Genomic DNA, 24,252 nt, shown 5'->3' with positions numbered 1-24,252 from the left:
TAAAAATGTCGGAGTGTTAGAAAAAATATAAATTACCTTTGAATTTTCTGTTAAAATTGATTGTTAATTCAAATATTTTGAATTTACAATATTTTTAACATAGCTGCTAACTTTACTGGATTTTCCAGTAGACTACTAGATTTTGCCAGTTTCTCCTAGTCTACTGTTAAAAATTCTGGTTTTTGTGCATTTTAGGAATTACCCTAAAAATGAGTAAGTTTCCTAAAAAAATTCCCTGTTAAAATTGAAATTTTTATATAAATATTATTAATGTATAATGGTTAAGTTAATTATTAATAAATATTATTAATATATACTACTATATATAAAGCCTCAATTATAGAAATCAGTTTATAAATATTTTTGCTCTAAAATGTTCAGTTTATTTTTTTCGGAACTCCATTTTTTACTTGATTAAAAAAATATTTTAACTAATGATGAATTAAATATCTATTAATTACTATAAAAAATATGAGTTTTTCTATTTTGATGACTATAAAAATCCAGAAAATTTCCTAGGTGTAAAATATTTAGTACATTTTGTAATAATTATCATGAAATTTATGTTTCATAGAATCTACTGAACTTTTCCCTATCTATGTTGGCAGCTATGCTTTTAACAATTGTTTTTAGCAATTCAAAGTCTGAGATGGAAAATAAAAAAAATTTCCAATTTTAAAAAGTAGATTTTTTCTTTAAAATAGCAATACTAAGTAAACTAGATTTACAAAATGCGAGGATAATAAAGCTTAGTTGCCAATTTTTGCTTAATGTGTTTGTTCTTGTTGTAAGTGGGGTTATTATCACCGTAACGGTTAATGACCTGCTTATTAAATAATAAAGCTGTGAAGTAGTAAAGTTGTAATTGTTGACAGAATCGGAAACAATTCTTGAACTGACTGGTATTTTCTCAGCCTTACTAATCAACCTGGTTGCAGAAATCTTCTAGCACGGCAGCAAGCTCTGCAGATTTATTAGAGCATCTTCAGATTGTTTTTAAGGAGAAACAATATTACTGTAAAGAGAAACAGAAAATCATTTTTTTTAAAACTTTTACACTAATGTTTGCTTAAAGTTCTTTAACTTTGTTTGGCAATATGCAGATATATGAGGGGAAAAAAAGTTCTGGTTTTCAAAAATTCTAAATTATGTTCTACAATTATTATATAATGTTCTTCAATTATTCCACTATTAAAAGTTTAGAAATTTTTTTTCTAATAAAAATGAGAAATTAACAACCTTTACTAATGTTTAGTTTTTGTCTACGTTAAAAACAGATATCTCAAGCAACCAAAGCTTTTCTTAACAATGTTGCACTTCTTTTCAATTTATTTTTATTTATTTATTTAGTTGTGTCCTTTAGTATTTCCTTTTTTTCTCTATATTTCTAGCATTTTCTTGCTCAATTTTTGCTTTTTAATCTTATGTCCATTTTGAATTTTTTAAAATAAAAAAATTGTATTCAATATGGATTTCAAAATTGCGTACATTTATAAATGCATTAATTTTTTATTTATTTATTTTTTCAATTTCAGTTAGTGGAACTGAATTGGGCGAGATAAAAGAAAGAAAACCTCAAATAACAGATCCAAGCGAGACTAGAGAAAAGCTTGCTAACTTAAAGCCAAAGACGAAGTATCGAATTGATATCTATGCTACAACTAAAGTTGGAGAGGGTGAAAAAATGTATATTGAAGTAGAGACTAAGGACAATGTAGCTCGCCGTAAGTATTATATAAATCAATATTATACTTTTATTTTGTAAAGATATTTTAAAAATTTATTCTTAATTTTTAAAATTATCAGTCAACTCAGTTTTAATAATATTTCTCATTCCTCTAACAAGGTCCTGTTGCAGAATTTTTTGGAGCTATCTGCGACAAAACTCTCTGGGACTAATATCTTTCTACAAGATACTTTTAATAATAACAAAAATGCTGTGTTGACAAAGCAAAAAAAACTCTTTGAAATTTTTTTAATTAAACATGTAATAATTTTTTATTCTAAATATTATAAGTGATTTTGTTGGGGGAAAAAACAAGCTAATTATTTCCTTCTTTGCATCTTGTATGTAATCATCACAGTAAAAAAATAATTAAAAAATCATTAAACGTTTCTTCCTTCTCGCTCTCGTGAAAATGACGGGGTGAAGTTTTGCCCTCTATTTGTCGCTCCCGTGGTATTCCTGGGTTGTAGTGTTCAGTAGTAATGTGCAATGGGAATAAAATTAATTCATTTCTTTTGCACGGAAAATATTTAATTTCTCATTTTACACACCAGATGGCAGTACCAGGATATTTTTAAGGTAATTGTAGATAGTTGGTTTATTTTAAACTAGATGTCAGTACTAATCAAATGTGGATAAAAAAAAATAGGCACTTTTATGACCGTTTTCTTGAAAATTAACTGAATGTTAATGCTTTAAAAATATGTTATAAAAACTGACAGACATAATGACTGCCTGAGTATCATTCTAGACTTTTTTTAATAGTTTAAACCAGTTTTTGGTATCATAAACCCAACTCCAGAATAGATTTATGGAGTGCTCCTTACATTTTTTTTTTCAGATCCTGATGAACCTCACTTTGTGTGGAGTCATTTACCTGATGTTGATGGCAAAGCTGGCGTGCGAGTCATATGGGTGCCGGCTGTCGAAGGACACCCTGGAAGTTTTTTCTTTGTTCGATACAAAAAGAAAGGTAGGGATCGTTGTTTTTTTTTAAATGAAATTTTTACTTACTCCTTCCCTTCAAATTTACTGATATTCTTTTTCATTTTAATTCTATCAGATGACACTGCATGGGAAAGCACACTGCCTGAGAAGAACCAAGATTCCATCCTAGTCACTGGTTTAGAGTTAGGCTCCCTTTACGAAATGCAAGTGGTTGCTGTTGATGGGGAATATCAAACACCCAGCAAAATAGAAGAGTTTGAAACAGGAGGAATGGGTACTTGATTTTTATTCTTTTGGGCATGCTGTTTTGTTTTCCGAAAGATTTTTTATTTAATAAAAATAGCAAGAGGGATTTTTTGTGTTAAAGTTGAAATTTATGAAACATCTTTAACACTTTTATAAGGCTGTGGGAAGTATACTTTCTACAAACTTCTTTAATTTTTAAACGTTGATGGGAAGCAATTTTCCCACTTATGGTTTGCATACTGTAATGTTTGGCAACTGTTTGGCGATCGTTTAGGCGCACTTGGCGCATTGTGTCACCCCTTCGGGGGCATGCTAGGAATCGAGGTAGATGTATGTTTATCTTGGTCGGGAGAGGTTCTCTCTTGGTTGTTTAAGAGCTGGATGCTCGAATATAAAAATAATGACTAGTTTCTTTTAATTTTTAATAAAGTTAAGTTTATTATTATGAAAATCTGGTGTGATTATTTATATGGAATATAGTCATTACAACACGCTCTCGTTTCGAGAACCAGAGATTTGCACCGATAGAAAAGCAATTTCGGAAGTAGAATAAGAAGTTAGTTGGAGAATTCTGATCTGAGAGAAAAATGTTCAAAAACGTACGAAAAGAAGATTTGGTGACAGTTTTGTCAGAGATCGGTGAAGAAGCCAGTTTGGAACTGAAATTAACGGAGCTGAAACATATGTTGCAAAATAGCAAGGAATACTTAGACGATCCGGACTTTGTTAAAGAAATACTAAATACTACAGTAGAAAACAGGAAGAGAGCTGAAGAGACAGAAAAAGCGAAATTAGAAGAAGAAAAAATTCGATTAGAACGAGAACACGAAATTGAGCTGGCGAAGATCCGAACGACACGAAGTATCGAAAGCAGAAGTCCAACCCCAGACGCTCAACACAGCCGTGGAGAAAGCGAAATTTCCCTGGATAAACTGATAAAAGGAGTAGAAACCTTGACGATTCCAGTACCGAAGAAAGCGGAAGCATGGAATATATTTTTCGACTCCATCGAAAGAGCATTTAAACATAAGAATGTTCCGGACGAATTCAAAGCAGAGATATTGTTGAAATTAATTGGGGATAAAGCTGCCAATGTTCTTGTTTATATCAAGGGAGAAGATTTAAAGGACTATCAAAAAGTAAAAACACTGATTCTGAAGGAATATGAACCGACCCCCCAAACCTGTTTGGAAAATTTCCGAAGAGCAAAACGATATTCAGGAGAGACACACATCCAGTTCGCTTCACGAATGACCGCAACATGGGATTATTACTGTAAATTAAGAAATGCAGAAGATATTGATACACTTAAAGAACTAATTATATCCGACAAGATATTCCAAACTTTAGACGGAGAAACAGCGTCCCATATCACAATACGACAAGGAAATACATGGTTGAAGCCTCAGGAATTAGCTAGAGAGTGTGATATTTACTTTTCAGCGCGAAGAAAATCTTTTGATGAATACCGAAGTGAAGGAAAACGTCCGAGATTTGGAGACGCAACATATTCACCCGAAAAGTATGTTCCCCCTCAACTGAGAAAATAATATCCGAGACAAGAAAACAATTTCGTCAGGCAAAGAGAATGCTACATTTGTGGAAGCTATCGACACATTGCGAGAGACTGTTCCGATAGAAAGAAAAAGAATGAAATGACGGGAAAGCGAAATGAAAGGGATCACACAAAAATTTCAAGAAATTGGAATAAAGTATCAAGCCGAGAAGAAGCGGTGGTAGCGAAAGTAGATTCATCTCATCTACGGAGTGACGTCAGAGAAACCATTATTAAACCCCTGCAGAAAGTTAATATTTTTATCAACTCGGAAGAAATCGAAGCAATCATCGATTCTGGAACTCAGATTTCAATTCTACATTCGTCATTCATTCCGGATGTAAAGGAGAGAGATGGAGGGAAAATTTTGTTAACTTCTGCATTCGGACAACAGATTGAAGCAAAAGTTTGCCGTACGCCGATTTATCTAAGAAATGATGGAACTAACTTATTTAATTCAGTGGATACCTTTATTGCTGTGACGGATGAATTAAATGTGCCTTGTTTATTAACTCCCGAAATACATGAACTGTTGATCAACCCCCCAGAAAAGAATATGGATTCCGACATCGCAGAAGAAAGGCGTCAGAACGAAGAAGAAAAAATGTTCGTTTTGTTTACTGAAACAGAAAAAGAGAAACAAAATACGACAGAAGAGAGAAATGAAGAGGTGGAGGAGAGGGAGAAGGGCATTGCATCAGTTGCCCCTGGCAACCAGTCAAGCTTTGGGGAGTGGCTAGAGGATAATGCAACAGCCAATCCCATCGAGTCTACTGTATCGACAGCCAAACAGCTGTTACTAGAACAACAAACATGCCCGACTCTACACGAGCCTTGGAAGTTGTCGAAGGAAAAGAAGGGAAACTATTTTATTATGGACGGACTCTTGCATCATGAAGAAAAATTGTTTGGAGAAAAAATACGCCAATTAGTTCTCCCATTAAGTAGAAGACAGAAGGTACTTGATCTAGCTCACAACTCGGTATTTGGATGCCATATGGGCATGCGGAAGACAAAAGATAGAATAAGGTACTCCTTCTACTGGCCAGGAGTTTCTCAAGATGTGGAACACTTTTGCAAAACATGCAGCGAATGTCAATTAAGAAGCCCTGAGAAAAGGTCGGATAAAATTCCAATAACCCCAGTAGCAAGACCTGGACTGCCATTCGAAATAGTAAACATCGATATTATTGGGCCCATTGATCCACCCTCTGCTAGGAAGCACAAATATATTTTATGTCTTATAGATCAACACTCAAGATGGCCGGAGGCCATTCCTCTGAAAAGCTTAAGTGCAAAAGCTACTTGCACAGCTCTCCTCGAAATATTCATGCGAACAGGAATCCCGCATATTATTGCAAGTGATAATGGTACAAATTTCGTGTCAAGACTGACTAAAGAATTTCAAGAAAGATTGGGTGCTCATCCTAGATTTTCAACCCCTGGATACAGTGCTTCCAATGGACTAGTTGAACGATGGAATAGGAGTTTACAGCAGATGCTACATCATGTGATAAGGAGTGACCCATCTAACTGGGATAAACATATCCCATTCCTGTTATTTGTTTATCGGGAAATCCCCAACTGCACCACTGGAATATCACCTTTTCAATTGATGTATGGAAGACAGCCAAGAGGACCTTTGGTAGTGCTTAAATCATCATGGTCTGGTGAAATACCCATTCCTCCAAATTTGAGTGAATCAGCTGTCGAATACTTACAACAGTTGAAAATAAGAATGGAGCAAGCTGCAGAACAAGCTGAATTGATCGCAAGTGGAAAACAACAAAAATACACTGAATATTTCAATCGAAGATCTGTGCCAAAAAGTTTCAAGAATGGTGACCTAGTTTATTTACTTATACCGGACTCTAACAACAAGCTTTATGCTAGATGGAATGGTCCTGGAGAAATAGTAAGTCTTATTCCTCCTCACTCGTACAAAGTAAGACTACCAGATGGAAAAATAAAACATGTTCATTCCAACAAAATAAGAAAATTTCAAGCTCGTGTCAACGCCGTTGGAGTGATATTCGAAAATGAAGAAGATTTTGGAGAAGTCATAACTCTACCAAGAAAAGACTTATCTACCCCTTTGGAGTATTTAAAAATTGAAGGAAATTTAGATCTAGAAAATTTGGATAAAACTCAGAAGAATAGTTTAATGACCCTCATCAACCAGCATCAAGCATTATTTACAGGAAAAGTAAAAATGGCTAAAGTGGAATCCCACAAGATCAGATTGATTCCAAATGTAGAAAGAAAGAAACCACATGTATATAGGATCCCAGAAGCGTTGAAAACAAGAGTTGATGCAGAAATAGAAGATTTGTTAAGTTCAGGACTAATAGAGGAGAGTGAAGCTGAGATAGCTCACCCAGTAGTTTGTGTAAACAAGAAAGATGGAAGCATCAGACTTTGTGTTGATTATAGAGCTCTGAATGCGGTTACCAAAGCAGACGATTTTCCGATGGAAGATGCAGTGGATCTAATGTACAATATAGGAAGAGCCAATGTAATAAGCACGCTTGATCTTCTCAAAGGTTATTACGCCGTTCCTATGGAGGAAGAAAGCAAAGAATTTACATCTTTCAAAACTCACCGTGGGCAGTATCAATTTAAAGTTCTCCCATTTGGATTGAAAAATGCCGCTGCCACTTTTCAGCGAGTTATGAACAAGTCACTAAAAGAGTTCAAGGAATTTTCAAGATCATATATTGACGATATTGCTATTTTCTCAAAAGACTTCGAAACCCATCTTCAAGATTTAGAAAAAGTCTTTACAAAATTAGAATTATTAGGATTTACCATCAACGTGAAGAAATGTTCCTTTGCGAAACCTCAAATAAAGTATTTAGGACACGTAATTGGATCAGGAAAACATCAACCTGACCCGGAGAAAATAATAGCCATTCAAAAATTGGAATCGCCAAAGACGAAAACTCATTTGAAAAGCCTTCTAGGACTGACGAATTACTACAGGGAATACATCCCAAACTATGCAGACGTCGCATACCCCCTCACCGAACTCACGAGAAAAAAACAACCGGAGATGCTTGAATGGAGAGAAACACATGAGTCTGCTTTCCAACGGCTCAAGGAGAAATTGGCGAAAACAACGGAATTGATTACCCCTACCCCCAACGAGCATTTCATCATCCACTCTGATGCTTCACAGGTGGGAGTAGGTGCCTGCTTGTCTCAACGGAAAGGCGACTCAGAAGTACCAGTGTGTTATGCCAGCCAAAAGCTTTCTAAATCTCAACAGAATTGGCCCACTATTGAGCGAGAGGCCTATGGAATAGTATGGGCATTGAAGAAATTCGAGCCTTGTATATTTGGCTCCCCAATCAAAATTGTGACCGACCACAACCCACTGGCATTCATCGTTAAAAATGCTCCCCAATCGTCTAAGCTCCAAAGGTGGGCGCTTGCCCTACAAAAATATAATTTAAGTATCGAGCACTGTCCGGGAAGAAATCTTAAAAACGCAGATGCCCTTTCCAGACTCTCAATCTCAGGTGATTAAAAATAAATAAACTGTCGAGGTCAATGCAGACTTGGTCAGTTAGTGTTAAAAGTTATTTCATGACTCTTATATTTTTTTTATTAGAGACTCTAAGTGTTTATATGCTTATATTGATATTTACTTGTGGATAAAATTAAAATAACAGATATTTTAGGTAAGTGCTTAATTAATTTGAAAACATATTTTAAAGTAAGATCTTTATAATTCAAAAAAAAAAAATGAATGATTTAGTGTTTGAAAAATAGTAAATTTCATTGTTTATATGCATAATTTTAAGATATGATTAAAATCCATGGAAATATAATTATTGAATTGTAATGTTTATACATGATCTTTAAGGTGTTATGGTTTAAAAATATTTTTTTTATTTTGGTTTGTAGTAATAATTGTTTAATTAATAATGTGTGTATTAAATATTATTAGTATTACTGTGTGTCAGTAGATTATAGTTAAAGTGGATAATTATTCTTGTATTAGATATTATTTTATAACTATTTTTGCTATAGAAAAAAAAGGTTATATAGGATTGAATTGTAGATACTAACGTTACAGTGTATAATTAATGATAACTGAGTTTATATATGAGTAGTTATAATATCTCATCTGTATTAGTGTTTATTATTCCTATTATGTTTTCATTGAAAATATTGCATAATCATGTTTTTCGTATGTATCATTCTGTATTATAATTTTTTTTTGATCGCAAACAGTTGTTTTTTAATTTTCAGATTAACGATTAATTATTTGTAATATAATCATTATCTTAGGGGGGAAGGTGTAATGTTTGGCAACTGTTTGGCGATCGTTTAGGCGCACTTGGCGCATTGTGTCACCCCTTTGGGGGCATGCTAGGAATCGAGGTAGATGTATGTTTATCTTGGTCGGGAGAGGTTCTCCCTTGGTTGTTTAAGAGCTGGATGCTCGAATATAAAAATAATGACTAGTTTCTTTTAATTTTTAATGAAGTTAAGTTTATTATTATGAAAATCTGGTGTGATTATTTATATGGAATATAGTCATTACACATACATTCCAAATCTCCTGTATTTTACTACTATCTCCTGTTTACCTGTATATTCTCAAATTTTTCCTTATTTGTTGAAGAACTTTAAAAAAAGGTAATAAAATATTCATTGATAACAAAAATACTTCTCTTATTCCTCAACAGATGGTGCTATTGCCATTACTGCAGCATGTTGAGTATTAATAGTTTAAATCAAGCTGTGATGGCTCAGGCAATCGAGCGTTCGCCTTCCAATGAGGTGAACCCAGGTTCAAATCCCAGCAATGACTGGTCGATACGAATTCCGCATTCAGCTTGCACTGACCACAGTGCTGACGTGAAATATCTCCAGTGGTAGATGGATCGCGGGTTAGAGTCCCCTTATCGCCAGGCTATCCATGGGAAAGTTTCGTGGTTTTCCTCTCCACGCAACTCAAATGTGGGTTAGTTCAATAAAAAAGTCCTCCACGAAGCGAATTCCTCCCAAGACTTGATCCAGGTATTCCCTTGTCTTCTGTATTGGGTTCAAAATTACCAGACTACGGAGTTGAACATCCGTAGTCGTAAACCCAAAATTGGGGCGGTTAGTAAAATCTCTGTTATTTTATTTCTTCAATGTTGGCAGGTATGGGTTTGTGTGGCCATTTGCTGATAACATCTCAAAAAAAAAAGGAAAAGAAATTGGAAAGGCTTTGTTTACATAAATGTAGGTAACGGTAAAGGTTAATTGGGGTAAAAAATAGAGGGGAGTTATTTTCACTTGTGTGTTAAACTTTTATTCAGTTTATTATTAGTTACAAATATAAAATTTATAAATTCAGTAATTTGCAAGCACAGAAGTTACAGTTCCTTACTGAAGGTAAAAATTTTAAAAACCTTATCCACTTTCCCTTAAAGAAAATGGTTATAAAAAGTACTTTAAGGTTATAATCTATAAGAATTTCTTTCTATAAATTAACCACAATCCCAGTAGTATTTTATTAAACATTACATATCTAGAGGAAATTGCCCTATAAATTGTTAAAAAAGTAACAATATTTAGATGACATTAAAAATTAATAAATTATTGAGTTACAATTATTTAAAAGTGTGATGTTGCTGTATAATCATTCAGGGTGCGTAGTGTTTTTAGAAAGGGTTTAAAAATATGCTTATTTTTCATTTATGTTTTTTAAAAGCCCTTAAAGGTGTTTTTTTTTATTCGGGGTTAATTTTGTATGTTTTAAAAAGAGTTTTCTTTTCTCTTTTTTTTTTTCTCTGTGTCGATTGTCGTTCTAAATTACAAAAAAATAAATCATTTTCACCATTTTCTCTGCAATATTTATCAGAAATTAGTAATTTTATCATCATTATGTAAAGTTTTTGAAGATGTTTTTAAATTTTAATGATTTTATGTTTATAAATTGAGAACTTTAAACGGTAGGAATTTTTTTTTATTAATGCACTGATCCTAATTGTGATTTTTTTTTTGTTTTTGGAAAATCATTAAAAATATTTTTTGAGTGCTTAAAAAGTACTTTAAAGGTGCTTATTTTTTGTTGAAAAATCTGGCTACGCACTAATGAAACTCTCCCAGAAATCAGGTCACTTAAAGTGAGATTATTTAACAAAATTAAAGATTAAGTTGAGAGATAAATGCTGACTTTGGAATTTTTGGCATTATGAATTTTAAACACTTGTTTCTACGAAATGACTGAACATAAGATCAACTGATATACCAGAAAGAATATTAATTTTTTTTAACAAATTAACTGAACTTTAGACAAAGTTATGTTTTGTTATGTTTTGTTTTGTTAATTATTTATGTTTGTCTGCTTTTTAGACAAGTATAATGAATTTTTGTGGTATTGATAGCCTTGTTTATTCATTGCAGCTGCTGTTCAGGCACCTGAAACAGCTGAAAGTTTTGCCACCGCCGCATGGTTCATAGGGATGATGTGTGCTATTGCCTTACTGCTGCTACTGCTAATCATTATTTGTTTGATCAAGAGAAACCGTGGTGGAAAATATTCTGTCCATGAAAAAGAAGCTGCACAAGGACGTGACTTGGAGTATGCTGATGATGGTGGATTTAATGAATACACTAAAGCAGCGTGAGTTTTCCATTTTTCTTCTGCAGTTACACTTTATGTCTGGGAAAATTCTCTTATTTAAGCGATCTAATTCTTTATTTATCAACTGGGTGGTAGTGGCTGAGGGGACAGAGTGTTCGACTTCCAATGAGGTGAACCGGGTTCGAATCCCAGCAATTGTTGGTCGATACGAATTCCGCAACTGGCTTGCACCGACCACAGTAATAAAAGTCTACATGTTTCAAGCACTCAAAAATAATCACTCTCAAGACTTGCCAGAGGTGAAACAAAAGTGAAAGAATGGAATAATTGAATAAATTTTGTTCTGAAGAAACAAAAGCGATTTGAAGTAGAAAATGTAATGTTGCTATCGAAAAATGGAATGTCAGTGTAAGAAACAAAACTTGAAAAATCTCGGTAGTCAAGGGTGAAGCAAAAAATCAAGAGAACAAAGCAGCAAAGGCGGTGAGGAACTAATGTGGGTAACTAGGAAATCAGCATTCATATGAATGAAACGAGATTCCAGGTCATCAAGATGAACGGAAGTTACTGGGGTGTTAATAACTTGGCATTTTGAATTTGAATTTATACTCAATGTTTCAACAATTGATTGTTTATGATATTGATAACAGACATATCTATCATGTTTTTAAGTCTATATTTTAAAGTGCTTCTGATTAGTTGGATGTAACTAGGATCAGACTGGCAAGAAATGTGGTAAATACTCCAGTGATTTTCAAGACCTATAGGATCTTTAAGAAACTTAAATTTAACTTTCTTAATTGACTCAAAAAATTACTTTAAAACCAAAATTGGAAAGAAGATTGGAAGAAGAAAAACAGTAAAATAACAAGTTCAATGTAAGGATTCGAAGAATAGAGGAGTTGAGGTGTAAGGAATTTATAAAGAGGACACCATACCACGGAAGAAAATTTTCGTCGCAAATTATCTTTCTCCTTCATTACTAATTAAAAATTTAAAAGAAAGAAAAAGCAAGTTCAGGCAAACCTAGAGTATGTCATGAAGTTTCAATAGCTGAAAAAATACTTCAAAATACAGTAGAGCGCCGATTATCCGAACCCTTATTATTGGAGCGTCCAATTATCCGAACTGTGTCTGAATTAGTTTTTTTTTTTTAAGTTTAGAATACCTATCGACAATTTTTCTAAATTGAGAAGAATAAATAATACCCCCTACATCTGAAGACCATATTTAATTTACAACCTTTTTAGCAGTTTTCTTATAGTTGTCATAGATGCATGTATTGTGATACAGTTAAACCTACATAGCCCTTTACAACAGAAAATTATCTTCCAAGAATGCAATCTTCATTTTGATAGTCTACAATGGTTGGAATGCAGAAGGAGTTTATGAATAGATAAGTGCTGAAGTTTTATAATTGGAGAATGGGTAGTTGTAACTTATGGTTAATAATTAATGATTACAGTGCTTGGAATCTTAAATCTTGGAATAAAATTCTTAACAGAAAAACAAACGAAACTGAAGTTTCTGAACCAGTAGATCTTTCGGATGAAAATGATGAAATTGTTGCTGAAATTTTGAATGAAAATCGGAACTCTACAGATGAAGTGAAAAAAGTAGGTGATCAAGTTCAAGATAGTGGACCTTCTCATATAGAAGCATGCAATCCATTAGATTTTGCAATGAATTGTCTAGAACGTCAAAATGATGTTGATCCAGTTCAGTTGATTTATTTAAAAAGAATAAGTGATAAATGGCTGCTAAAAAAACGATATGGGATAAATGGCTGCTAAAAAAAAACAAGTCTTCTTTGAAACGAGATCTTTGCTGGATTTCTTTTGCAATGGAAAATAATGAAAAATGTTTTAAAATCAGTAATTGACAAAAAAATTATAAAAAACTGAAATTTGATAAAAATAATTCAAAATTTAAAAAAATTTTTTTTATTAAGAATATTTAAAAATAGAAAAAGGAAAAAAATTTTAAACGCACAGAGCTATTTCAGATAGTAGTACTGCCAGTCCTAAGCCTACAAAAGGTGCAAAGGGAAGTTAATGCATAAATAATAAGCATTTACACTAGATTTTAAACAACTTTCCAATTATCCGAACCATGTTCGATCCCGAGCAGTTCGGATAATCGGCGCTCTACTGTATTAAAATGCAAACAAATTATTAGAATTTCCATTGTGTAATCCTAAGTTATCATCTCATAATTTATTTTCATTTGTATATTTTGAAATTTTCTTTTCAGTATTTGAAACTTTATGGGCTTAACCTAGACTCACTTTTTTTAGACTTCAAATTTTAAATAAGTTATGAAGGAGAAATAGTTTTCTTCCCCCGGTATGGCGTTTTCTTAAGAATTGAATCTACTATGATTTAGCCCTTCTATTGTTGATTCAGGTCTTATAGTTTTCTTCTCCTATTTGTTATGAATCCTCTCCTATTTTGACTTGAAGGCCTGTTAACAAAATTAAATTCAAGTCTGTTAAAGATCCTATTAGATTAGTTTTGAAAACCGTTGGAGAATTTACCCAACACCTTACCAGTGAAATACCTTGGATTCATTGAACAAATCAGACACACTTTGAAAGTTACTTATGGAAGGTGATAGGTCAATCAAGATTACGATAAATCATCAATTGCTGCACATTGTTGGAATCTTGGGCATAAATTCGATTTCAACAATGCCAAAATTGTTTCTACCCCAGTCACATAATCTTATATTGATGTTTTGGAATCTTGTTTCAGTCATACGAATCCTGATTCCCTGGTTAACGGCATTAGTTCTTCACACCTCTTCATAGTACGTGGAAATGCATTTTACCCTGATTAGCTCCTCGCAGTAGATTTTCTTGATGTTTTTTTTCTCTCGTTATTTTCTATGTTTTGTTTTATTTCCTTCTACATATTTTTGAAACCAATGAAGTTTTTCAATCTAGCAATGTAAAATGCTTAAGTGCATTTACTATACATTATTAGGGTATAGTTAAATGTTGATTTGCCACTATATTTGATTAATTTACATTTTCACCGTAGCAAATGTGTTTCATTACATTTTAAGCTTAATTGTTACATTTTGTGTTAACATTTTTATTAAAATAATGCATATCTGTAAAATTCATGCCAAAAGTTACAAAAATCTGAGAATTTTTTGGCTACCATGATTTTGTTTCACTCCTTATGTTCTCCGATTATGTTTATAATGTTACGCTATATTGAATCATAAGTATTGAAAAGTGCCAATTTATCCAATATTATCAGGGAAGGTTGGGATAGCTGCTGGGGTAGGGCACTGGGACCATGTCGAAGAGATCGTGGGTTCGATTGCCGCCTGCTAAAGACTTCCAGTGTAGTAAATGGTGACTGATGCGCATTAAATCTGTCAGGTCACAAAGTCCTCCATGTTTCCATAACAAATTAATACCTCTGGTGGTACTGATCCAGGAGCTCCCTTGTTTTCTGGATTGGAATCAAAATTACAAAATCACAAGGACCAAAATTACGGAGTTGAACATTAGTAGTCATGAACCCAGAATCGGATCGGCTGTTCAACAACGGTTATAAAATAAAATAAAAACATCATCAGGAATAATTTTGTTGAAATTTTTTTTCTTTCTGTTTGTAGGACTGATGTCCCAGACCGAACCAGTGGGAGTCGAACATCCCTCAATAGCAGCGTCAAAGGACCCGAGAGTGAGACAGACAGTATGGTGGAATACGGAGAAGGAGAAGCCAGTAAGTTCAATGAGGACGGTTCCTTCATTGGTCAGTACGGATCAAAGAAGAAAACGGAGGACTCTGCTTCTCCATCCGCCCTTGCCACATTTGTTTAGCCCTTTTATTTAATTAAGTACGAAGCAGACGATGGACTCAGAAAATCTGCTAATCAATCTTTTTTTTATTTTTTTATTTTAAAATGCTCTATTTATTTGCCTAATATATGCCTATATTAGTTTAGTTACTTGCAACAAAAAAAAAAGCCGAAATTAAGGGTGTTCTTGTCTGAGAAGTGGAAAATATTTTCACTTGGTTTTCTAAATTTTCCTGTTATATAAAAGTGATAGACATGGTGTCGGATAGGAATGTGACTTTTTTTCAAATGAAGATATATAGCTTTTTCTTTTTTTTCTCTTCTTTTTGCATTTAGCAACTTCATTCATATTCCGTAAGAGGACAACTCTTGTGGGAGAAGCCCTTCATAACCAATTCTCTTTTACCTACATAGGTAATTTAAAATTAGATGTATAAAAAAAATGAATTAAGGTCAGGGTTGCCACTCCACATTGAGAATAGGGAAAACCTGGAAAATGCAGGGAATTTTAAAATCATCTAAAATAACAGGGAATTTTGATTTTTTCCTTGCAAACTGAAAAAAAACAAAGAGGTAGTTTTTGTCTTTTAAAAAAATGCAGACTTCTCAAAGGCAATCTATATAAAGATGATAGTTCAGCTATATTAAATTATTTAATTTATTATAGCACTATTTCTTTTATGTTGAGGTGTTCCTTATTTCTCCAAGTTTTTCTAGCAACTGAAACTAGCATGGTTATCCTAGTATAACACGCAAGTGAATGTGTGTTTCCTCATAATATATTGTGTATAATATGTGCAGGGAAAACACAGGGAATTTTTTTTGAGAGATGGGTGTTTCAACCCTGTAATAATATTCTTAATATAATGGTATGTGATATCGTTATTTTACTGTAAATTGTCATTTTCTTTTTTCAAGGTGAGTGAAAAATAATTGATAATTATGTTTTTAGAAATGTTAATATTCCTATCTGACACCTAGTAGTTATATATATACATATACTTAAGTAAACCACTTTTTACACATTTAAGCAAAATAATTTTTATTTTTTAAAGGAGATGCATATAGTTATTTGAAGCATTGTGGTGGGAGCTCTTTTAGTGGTGAAATGGGATGAAAGCAGTACCTTTAAATCTTTTTTACAATAAATATTTCAGCTAATCTCAGATTATGTTGGCGTTAAGTTTTAATTTTATTTGCCAAAAAAAAATTTATTTTTTTTTACTTGTTTGACAAAAAAATATTTTGCCATGTAAGCCTTTTATGAAAGTTCCATTTATAATTCATATTGTTAATGTATGTTATTTTAGCCTCTTAAATTTTCGTTTTCATTGAGTTAATGTAGTAACAACATTATTATTATCAAGGGATATGCTTGAATGAGAATGAATTTTTTTTTGTGTTCTTAATTAATAAATCGTTAATTATTGTTTATCGATTTAAATAATAACTAATAATTCTAAGACCAAGGGATATGCGTGCTTTTCATCATCTTCCTGAAAAATATTTTTTAACTAAGACTTTATATGACTTGGGCAACTTGAATTTTTTGAAGTCGAAAATAAACATTTTTAAACATAAAATTTTGCACTTTCAGATGGTGCTTGCCTTGAAATTTCACATTGTAAAAAAAAAAAAAAAAAAAGTTTTTAGTCACTTGTTTACAGTTAGGAATATGAATGACTTTTATCTCTGTCAAAATGTTTTAAATGTACTGCCTTTCCTTAATAATTAGCGCTTGTATGCAAACTTCAAATCATGTGATAATGCTGCTTTTATTCTATGTACAGGCTGATAACTTTTAGCTTTTCACTTAAGCTGCAAATCAAAAATCCACTTTATATCGTAGAATTGTCTGTGGCTTTGTGGGGTGAATGACTAATTTATGTAATTATATTCTGTAGAATAGAGTGAATTTTTTTATATATATATATCATTACCTGTGAGCAGATTCACTGTGCATCCTATATAATGACTCGAAGAAAGTTTGTTTTATATCTGCATTCTACTCAGATGTGATTTAATGTTTACCCTCATTAATGTTAGTAGAAATGGGGGTGCCAACAGAAGTGCCAGGGTAGATTTTCCGGGGTGCCTCAGGATTTTATACCCAAACTGTGAAAAATCTTCCAGATTTTCTTCTTTTACTGTTTGATTGGTGAACAATATGTTTTCTGTCAATTCTCTTTCTTTTTTTTGTTTCCTTCTTGAAAAATTTTCTGAGCCAGTTAGTTATATTGAAAATTTCTCTCACCTATTAATGTAATTAATTATTAACAAATTTGCCTCATACAGAGAAGTGTGAAGTAGACTTATATGGCCATAAAATATTGCAAAACCTATTAATTAAAATAAAAATCGGTTTAATTGAAAGTTAATGTGAAATTCATAATAATTATTAGCAAATTTGCCTCATAAGAGAAGTTGGAAGTAGACTTTTATCGTCAAGATATATTTTTATTCTCAGAAATTAAAATATTTTGGAACCTATTCATTAAAATAAAAATTGATTTAATAAGTTAATGTTTAAATTTGTAATGAAATTATTTTTAAATCCAAGCACATAGCTTAATTAGTTCAAGAAAGAACTTATTGACATTGATAACAATTTTGCTATAATGCTAAGAAATGTAAAACAATTAAGGGAAACAGAATATTTCTGCTCATTTAACCAATGATGCAACTTGGTTTAACTATCATCGAATAATCCCAAATTTCATTTTATTCAATTTTACTACGTTGAAAACAGATCGTTTTGCAGGATTTGTATTAGAGAATAATAATTATACTAACTCTCTGAAATCTGTGTTAAAGTTTATGTTTTTGTCAGAAATGACAATTTAGGTCTAATCTCATTCAAATTTTTTAACAGTAAATTTGTATAAAAATAATGTTATAAGTTTTTTTTTTTTTTTTAATTTTTTTGTTGCTTAATTGAGCCTGAGTTGTTCAATTATTTTAGAGAAATAAAAAGTTTAATTCCATTTAACATCTGTCATGTTTTAATGATTTAAGAATATAGTTTCTACTTTTGGTAAGTGAGCATAGATCTTGTTAATAGTTTAAACTAGTTGGGGACTGTTTGTGTATGTTGGCATCCCTTGTAGTAAAATGGAAAAAATTTAAAAAACTGGCAATTATAAATTTCTCTTGTATAGGAGTAGTTAAAAATACATAATTTTTTTTTTTTTTATCTCATATACATTGTTTCATTAGTTATTTAATGTTCATTAAAATGATTTTTATTTGAAGTCAACACCCTTTAACTATTACATGCACATGTATTACAACAAAAATGAAAATTAAATAAATTAGAAGATCTGCTCCATTATATGTGCCTGCCAAATACATTTTGGAAAGCAATTTTCATAGATTGCATTTGTTTGTGCTTTGTAATTGCTATAGATAATTAAAGTATTTTACTTCAATGAAAAAAAAAAGTATTTATTGAATAATATTCCCCTTAACTGGGTTGCTTAAATTTATTTATTGATTTGCTAGTTATGTGATCGATTCATTTTTTTTTTCCATTTATTTTTATTATTATTTTTCAAAATATATAATATTCATTTATATTTTTCATCCTATGTAAATTTTTTATGATTTATATTATTAGAAAAGCTAGTTTCATCTAAATTTATTTGTATTTTTAATTTTTATACCTAATTTTTATTCTGGTTGTGATATGAGTAAATTAGTGATTTTTTTAAAGGAAAAAAAGTTTGGTGCTTTACTTAGTTAAAAATAGCTTTTCAAATTGCTTCAACATACTATAATATGCACAAAATATTCTTTTGGTAAGTATAATTTGTTACTTTCAAGTGAAATAGGAAAATTCTTATAATTTTTTTATATTTAAAAGTTCAATATGCTCTAGTAAAAATATAACGAGAATATTTTATCCTATGTAGATTAAACTTTTTTTTTTTAAAAAAAGAAATAAATTACATCCAACATAAATTGTAATGTCTGATATAATTGAGAAAAATAATTTAATTGTATTATTTGAATACAGACTGATATGAAAGCTACAAATTTACTCTAATTTGTTTATAGGCACCTTTACAGTGCAATCATTCTCATGAAAATATGCTTTTCCATCTTTTTCATGATCACATTTATTATGTTTAAAAACCGAGATTATGTTTGTGATTTATGCACTCATTTGTATATACTTTGCATTGTTGCATCATTTTATATCTACTATTCCATAATTTATTTTTGTAGTAAATTATATGTAGCTAGCTTTACACGTTATTTTGAATGCAGAGCATTCATTTTGCTACATATACCTTTAGTAGCCATAGTTATTGTATATAGATATGTGCCTGGTGCAGTTTTTTTTTTTTAATTTATTTTTTTATGTGAAATTTATAATTTTGTGCACAGAGATTCTCTTTAGGCTGATTATGTTCTCATAATTATTTTGTTTTATTGAAATTGTCATTTTCTTTCTTTTGTTTTGGATTAAAATTCAAAAAACTGTGCATATTTTCTGATTAACTTAACTTATAATGAACAATTAGAGTGGACTGACGAATGTGCGTGGATATTTAAAAATTTTATGCAAACAGTAAATATTTCATAATAGTTTATTCCGTATTTATATTGGTTAACTTTAGTTTTTCAAGATTGTCTAGCAGACACTGTCCACTTTATTTTATTAACATCAGGATGTTATTGTTGCATTATTTAATCTTTGTATTTAAAAAGCCTATATATTTTTACTGTTGTTAAAAACTTATAGCTTAATAAAATATAGTAATAGTAAACCATTAGTTCTAGCTCAGGGGTGGCGAACCTTCATGCACCAGCGTGCCATTTTTTCTAAAATGTATTTTAATGAGGTCATAGACGTGCAGACAAATAGTTTTGACTTCGCGATTATTGGGTAAATAATAATACTAAATACTATCAACTCAAAACTCTTTATTTACTGCAAAAAAATTTTTTTTGCAATGTCTCAGTTATATGCGTAATTCAACTTAAAGTAACATAAGTAGGACTTCTGTTGTTGCAGATTTGATGACAAATAACATATATTAGGGTTATAAAATGTTAGTTTAAGCAGAACTGTTAATTTTTTGTGCTAGTTATTTATTGTTCGCTTGTAATTTATGGTTATTAATTGCTTTTTTGGCATTAATTGAATTGTCAACATGCTTCATAGTAAACTTCGTGATAATATATTGATCCGTTGTATATCTACGTGATCCCAAAATATTGTGTCGCGTGCCATTGGTTCGCCATCCCTGTTCTAGCTATATTATTGTAATATGTAATAATACAGATTTCTGTTCAGTGAATATTTTTCCGTTGCATTACTTTACATTTGCTTAAAAGAAATTATTAAAAAGTATACATATTTTAGTAAATATTTTTATAATTAATTTTCATTCAAGAAATAAAATAAAATTCAAATTTTTGAAGAACTTTGTTTTTTTTTTTATTTATTTATTATTTTTTTTTTATGAAGGCGATAAAAATTATTAAACAGTAGCCATTAAAGAGGTTTTGGATCCATTAAAGTTAAAAGTGGCCTAGCAGGTTAAAGATAAAGAGTTAATTGTAGAGTTAAATGAAGAATTAATTGTCATGTCTTTTGACAAGAGACTATTGGACCTTTTAAGAGATATCTTAAAAGGTCATCATCTTAAAGGTCAACCATTAAAGAGATATCTTAAAGTAGCCCAATATGCAATTGTCGTATTTAAACAATAATATGAAGCTTACTGGTGTGTGATATTTTGAATGCTTATTCAATTTATTATAGATTGTCTGTTGGTAAATGTTTGATAAATTAAATAAAAATTAAATTGCTTGTAAAAGAATTGCGTACATTCTATCATTGCATAGTTATAATTTATTCTCCAAATTTAAGAAAATTTATTTATAGTTTCTGAAAAAGGTTGTGCAAATATTAATTGTATAAATTGTTTTATCAATAATCAGCCTAATTGTTCTTGTTTTGTTTATTTTATGTTCTTTTTTGAATCTCAGCACCATTTGATGGTTTTTGTTAGTTAAAAATAAACTGTGTTTTATTCTGTGTTATGTTATAATTTTCATGTGTTTAACTGCCATATGTAGATCTGATTTTGAAACTTAATTTCAAATTTTTCTTAAAGCATTCACAGCTACTTTTTTTTTTTTTTTTTTTAAATTAGAAAAAGCGAATCTCAGTTTTCGTATTTCATACAGTTTTTTTATCTGCTGTAAATGAAGTAGTTTTTTTTAATATCATTTTAAAAGAAAAAGTTTTAAATGAACCAAAAGCATTAAGGTAAATTAAATAATTATTCAAATTTTGCACATTTTTTTATTTTATTATTATTGTATCATCATGTAAGTATGAAAGCTCCAAATTAGCCGAAGTATAGCATTTAATATGCAGAATTATATTGCATTAAGTTCAACTTTCATTTTACAATTTTAGTTTATTTTTCTCGACTGTGTTTTACGAGTTTTATATTTTATAAAAACGAAATTATTGACTTTCATGTATATTAGTCACTGTAAATTATTGTAATTCAATACAATAAGTTCCTATTACCCAATTAACTAAAAGTATTTTGAACAAAATTTAAATTATATAAGGAATGATAGGTGATATGTAAATTTATCTACTTTGTTTAGTGACTTAGGCAGCTGTGAGAAGGTTTAACAAACTCAGATATATTTTGAGATTAAGAAAAACTTAGTCACAATTTTTATTTTATTGTTGATTTTTTTCTAATTGTTATTTGTTAAAATTGAAATGACTATGTATGGGTTATTATTTTTTCAAACTGTTTAGTAATAAAACAGGAAATAAAAGAGGAAGAGGGGGGTGTGCATTTGTAAGAATGTACTAAATTGCATTACGTTTGGTTAATGTAAGTATCTGTGCAGCTTCTTAGTGTATTTATCATACCTGTTTTTAATGCTGTGAATTGATCTGATTTCATATTTGTTTTATTCATTGTGCACTCTTAATGAAAATAAAATATATAAAAATTTACAGAAACCAATTGTTTGTGAATAATTTTTTTATTACAAAGATGAGTTCTTTCAGTTTTTTTGGCAAAATTCTGCTTTTTTTTTTTAAATTTAATTTTTAGAAAAAATTCCGCTTCTCTAAGAAAATTTTGCTTTTTTTCCGCATTGAAATATAATTCGTTTTTTACGCATTTTCGTTCCTATGTAAACGCGATTCAAAATTGCATTTACTGGATTTAAAAATCATATCGCAATTGAATATTCACGAAATTTAAAATTACATATCTCTATTCGTATTCACGCGATTTAAAATTAAATATCTCGATTCGTATCCACACGATTTAAAGTAACACATCTCGATTTATATTCAAGCGATTGAAAAAATCTCCCATTGGAATTCGTATTCACGCGATTTAAAAATCTCACATCAAGATCACACACTCAAAATAATAATAAAAAACATTTAATTTTTATTTAGCATTGATTCGGTATTTTTATTTAAATATAGATAATGCTCTACGGATATGTGCTTCTTGCATACACTTGTTAAAATTTCTGGAATTTTTTCTATTTAAAATTTATTTTGCACACAACATTTCTGTTTTTCTATTTTCAGCTTTTTCTTCTTTTTACCTAACTCATCCCTGTTATTAAATATAGTCTATTAATATGTTTCATTTCATATCGATCTAAGAAGTTCACTGCAGAAATAATTAGAAGGAAGCTAGAAATGTTTTTTTTTTTTTTTTTTTTAAATTGTTTACATAATTTTCTAAGGAGTTCGCTAAATGTTTTTTTTATCACAAAACTTGGCGACTTTTTGTTTAGTTTGTTCTATCTATATCTCCATTTCAACCATTTTAATTAAAAGCATTAACTATTTTATTTACAATATTGTTTTTAGATATTATTAAGTATTATTAATCCTTTTTTATCAGATCTATAATTGGAAAATGTAAAGAATAGAAAAATCTAATTTTAATGAGACAAAAATCAAATTTTTTTTTAAAAAAAAATTTCACAATTTTCGCCAACCCTGATTCGAATCTGAGAAATATATAAGAAACCTAACAATAACCTGATATTATTTTTCCACTCCGGGTCTGTCAAAGAGCTATAAATTGTACACTGTTTAATACTTTGAAGTGTGTTTTTTAGCATTATGATTCGCAAATATTCGCAATTATTGCGAATATTTGCGCAATTATTGCTATCGCAATTATTGGCATTCACAGATCATCATTAATTATAATCATAAATTATTGTTTGTCATCATGAATTGTGACAGCCTGCAATTACGATTCCAAGTAATTAAAACTTTATAAGGCAGCGGGAAGTATATTTACCAGCGACTTCATTAATTTTCAACTGGCGATGGGAAGCTATATTTTCATTTTGAATCCGCTGATAACTCAAAAAACAATAAAGGGTTTCATTCGCATAAATTTAAGTTACATTAAAGGTTAGCGTGCGGTCAAGAAGAGAAGTCAACACATGGGATCAATTTTCTCTTGTGCTTTATTGCGTTTGTTCACTTGCCTTTTTCTCATCAAGTTTATTGGTAGTTATTAACACAAAATATTTAAAAACCGGTTATTTATAAGTACAGAGGTTCACGTGTTTGGGTATTTTTTTTTGGATTTGGAAACATTTTATAAATACCTCCCACGAAAAAAGTGTCTTAACCATCAAATTAATTTTAAGTAGTAAGCCTAAAAAGAGTTTCTTTTTATAAATCATTCTTAATCTCAAAAATGTTTTGACAACATTACGTTACTCGAAAAAAATAATCCTATAAAAGCAGGGGTAGAAGTCCTCCTATATTTCCTATTTTTCCTATATTTTTACAAAAAGCTTAGAAAGCCTCCTATTTTTCCTTTATTTCCTATATTTTTCAAAATTGGCCTATATTTTTTCCCTCTAATATTTTTTTTTTACTATAGAAGACAATTTTCTAGATTTTTCTTTCCTCAAATAGTCATGATCATTTTGAAATTCACTTGTCCTCTATACTGCTTAATGACAATGGGTAAGTGAACACATAGTGTTCTCCCCCCTTCCCTATCTCTTGTTTTAGTGCTTTCTAAGCATATACTACTTTCTATGACTTTTTTTTCTGAGTAGATGGCAAACTAAATTATGTTAATATTTTGCTTCAAAATGTTAACTTTCAATTAGATTATTTAAGTTTTTATTTTATTATGTTTGATTAATTTGTTTTTATATTTATTGTGTTTAATCTGTTTAATTTATAAGTACAAGTAGAAGATGCCAAATCATTTGACACGATTTCGTGATGATTGGCTTGATTTAGAGGATAGAAACAATGGTCAAAAAGTTTAGGACTGGTACCAAAAAAGGTAAAGATGATTATAATGCCTACTGTACTGTTTGTCT

The 24,252-nt window shown here is 30.6% G+C and overlaps 1 protein-coding gene across 2 annotated transcripts in view; it reads left to right on the top strand.

Moving 5' to 3' along the window:
• Window positions 1–16,653, top strand: part of LOC107449960 (neuroglian) — a 56,751-nt gene extending 40,098 nt beyond the window's left edge. The window contains exons 19-23 of one of the 2 annotated variants that reach the window (XM_016065653.4): window positions 1,536–1,724; window positions 2,568–2,699; window positions 2,790–2,948; window positions 10,881–11,100; window positions 14,692–16,653. In XM_016065653.4, coding sequence (XP_015921139.1) covers window positions 1,536–1,724; window positions 2,568–2,699; window positions 2,790–2,948; window positions 10,881–11,100; window positions 14,692–14,899 — 908 coding nt within the window. In that variant the 3' untranslated portion in view covers window positions 14,900–16,653. The remainder of the gene's footprint in view (window positions 1–1,535; window positions 1,725–2,567; window positions 2,700–2,789; window positions 2,949–10,880; window positions 11,101–14,691) is intronic. The other variant, XM_087166350.1, reaches the window with a different exon arrangement.
• Window positions 16,654–24,252: the final 7,599 nt, after the last annotated feature.

The sequence above is a fragment of the Parasteatoda tepidariorum genome, chromosome 6 (assembly GCF_982258835.1).
Source record: "Parasteatoda tepidariorum strain Cologne lab strain chromosome 6, Ptep-v5.0, whole genome shotgun sequence".
Lineage (NCBI taxonomy): Eukaryota > Metazoa > Arthropoda > Arachnida > Araneae > Theridiidae > Parasteatoda > Parasteatoda tepidariorum.
Note: the sequence above shows the minus strand (reverse complement) of the source record. Positions and strands in the feature narration are given on the sequence as shown.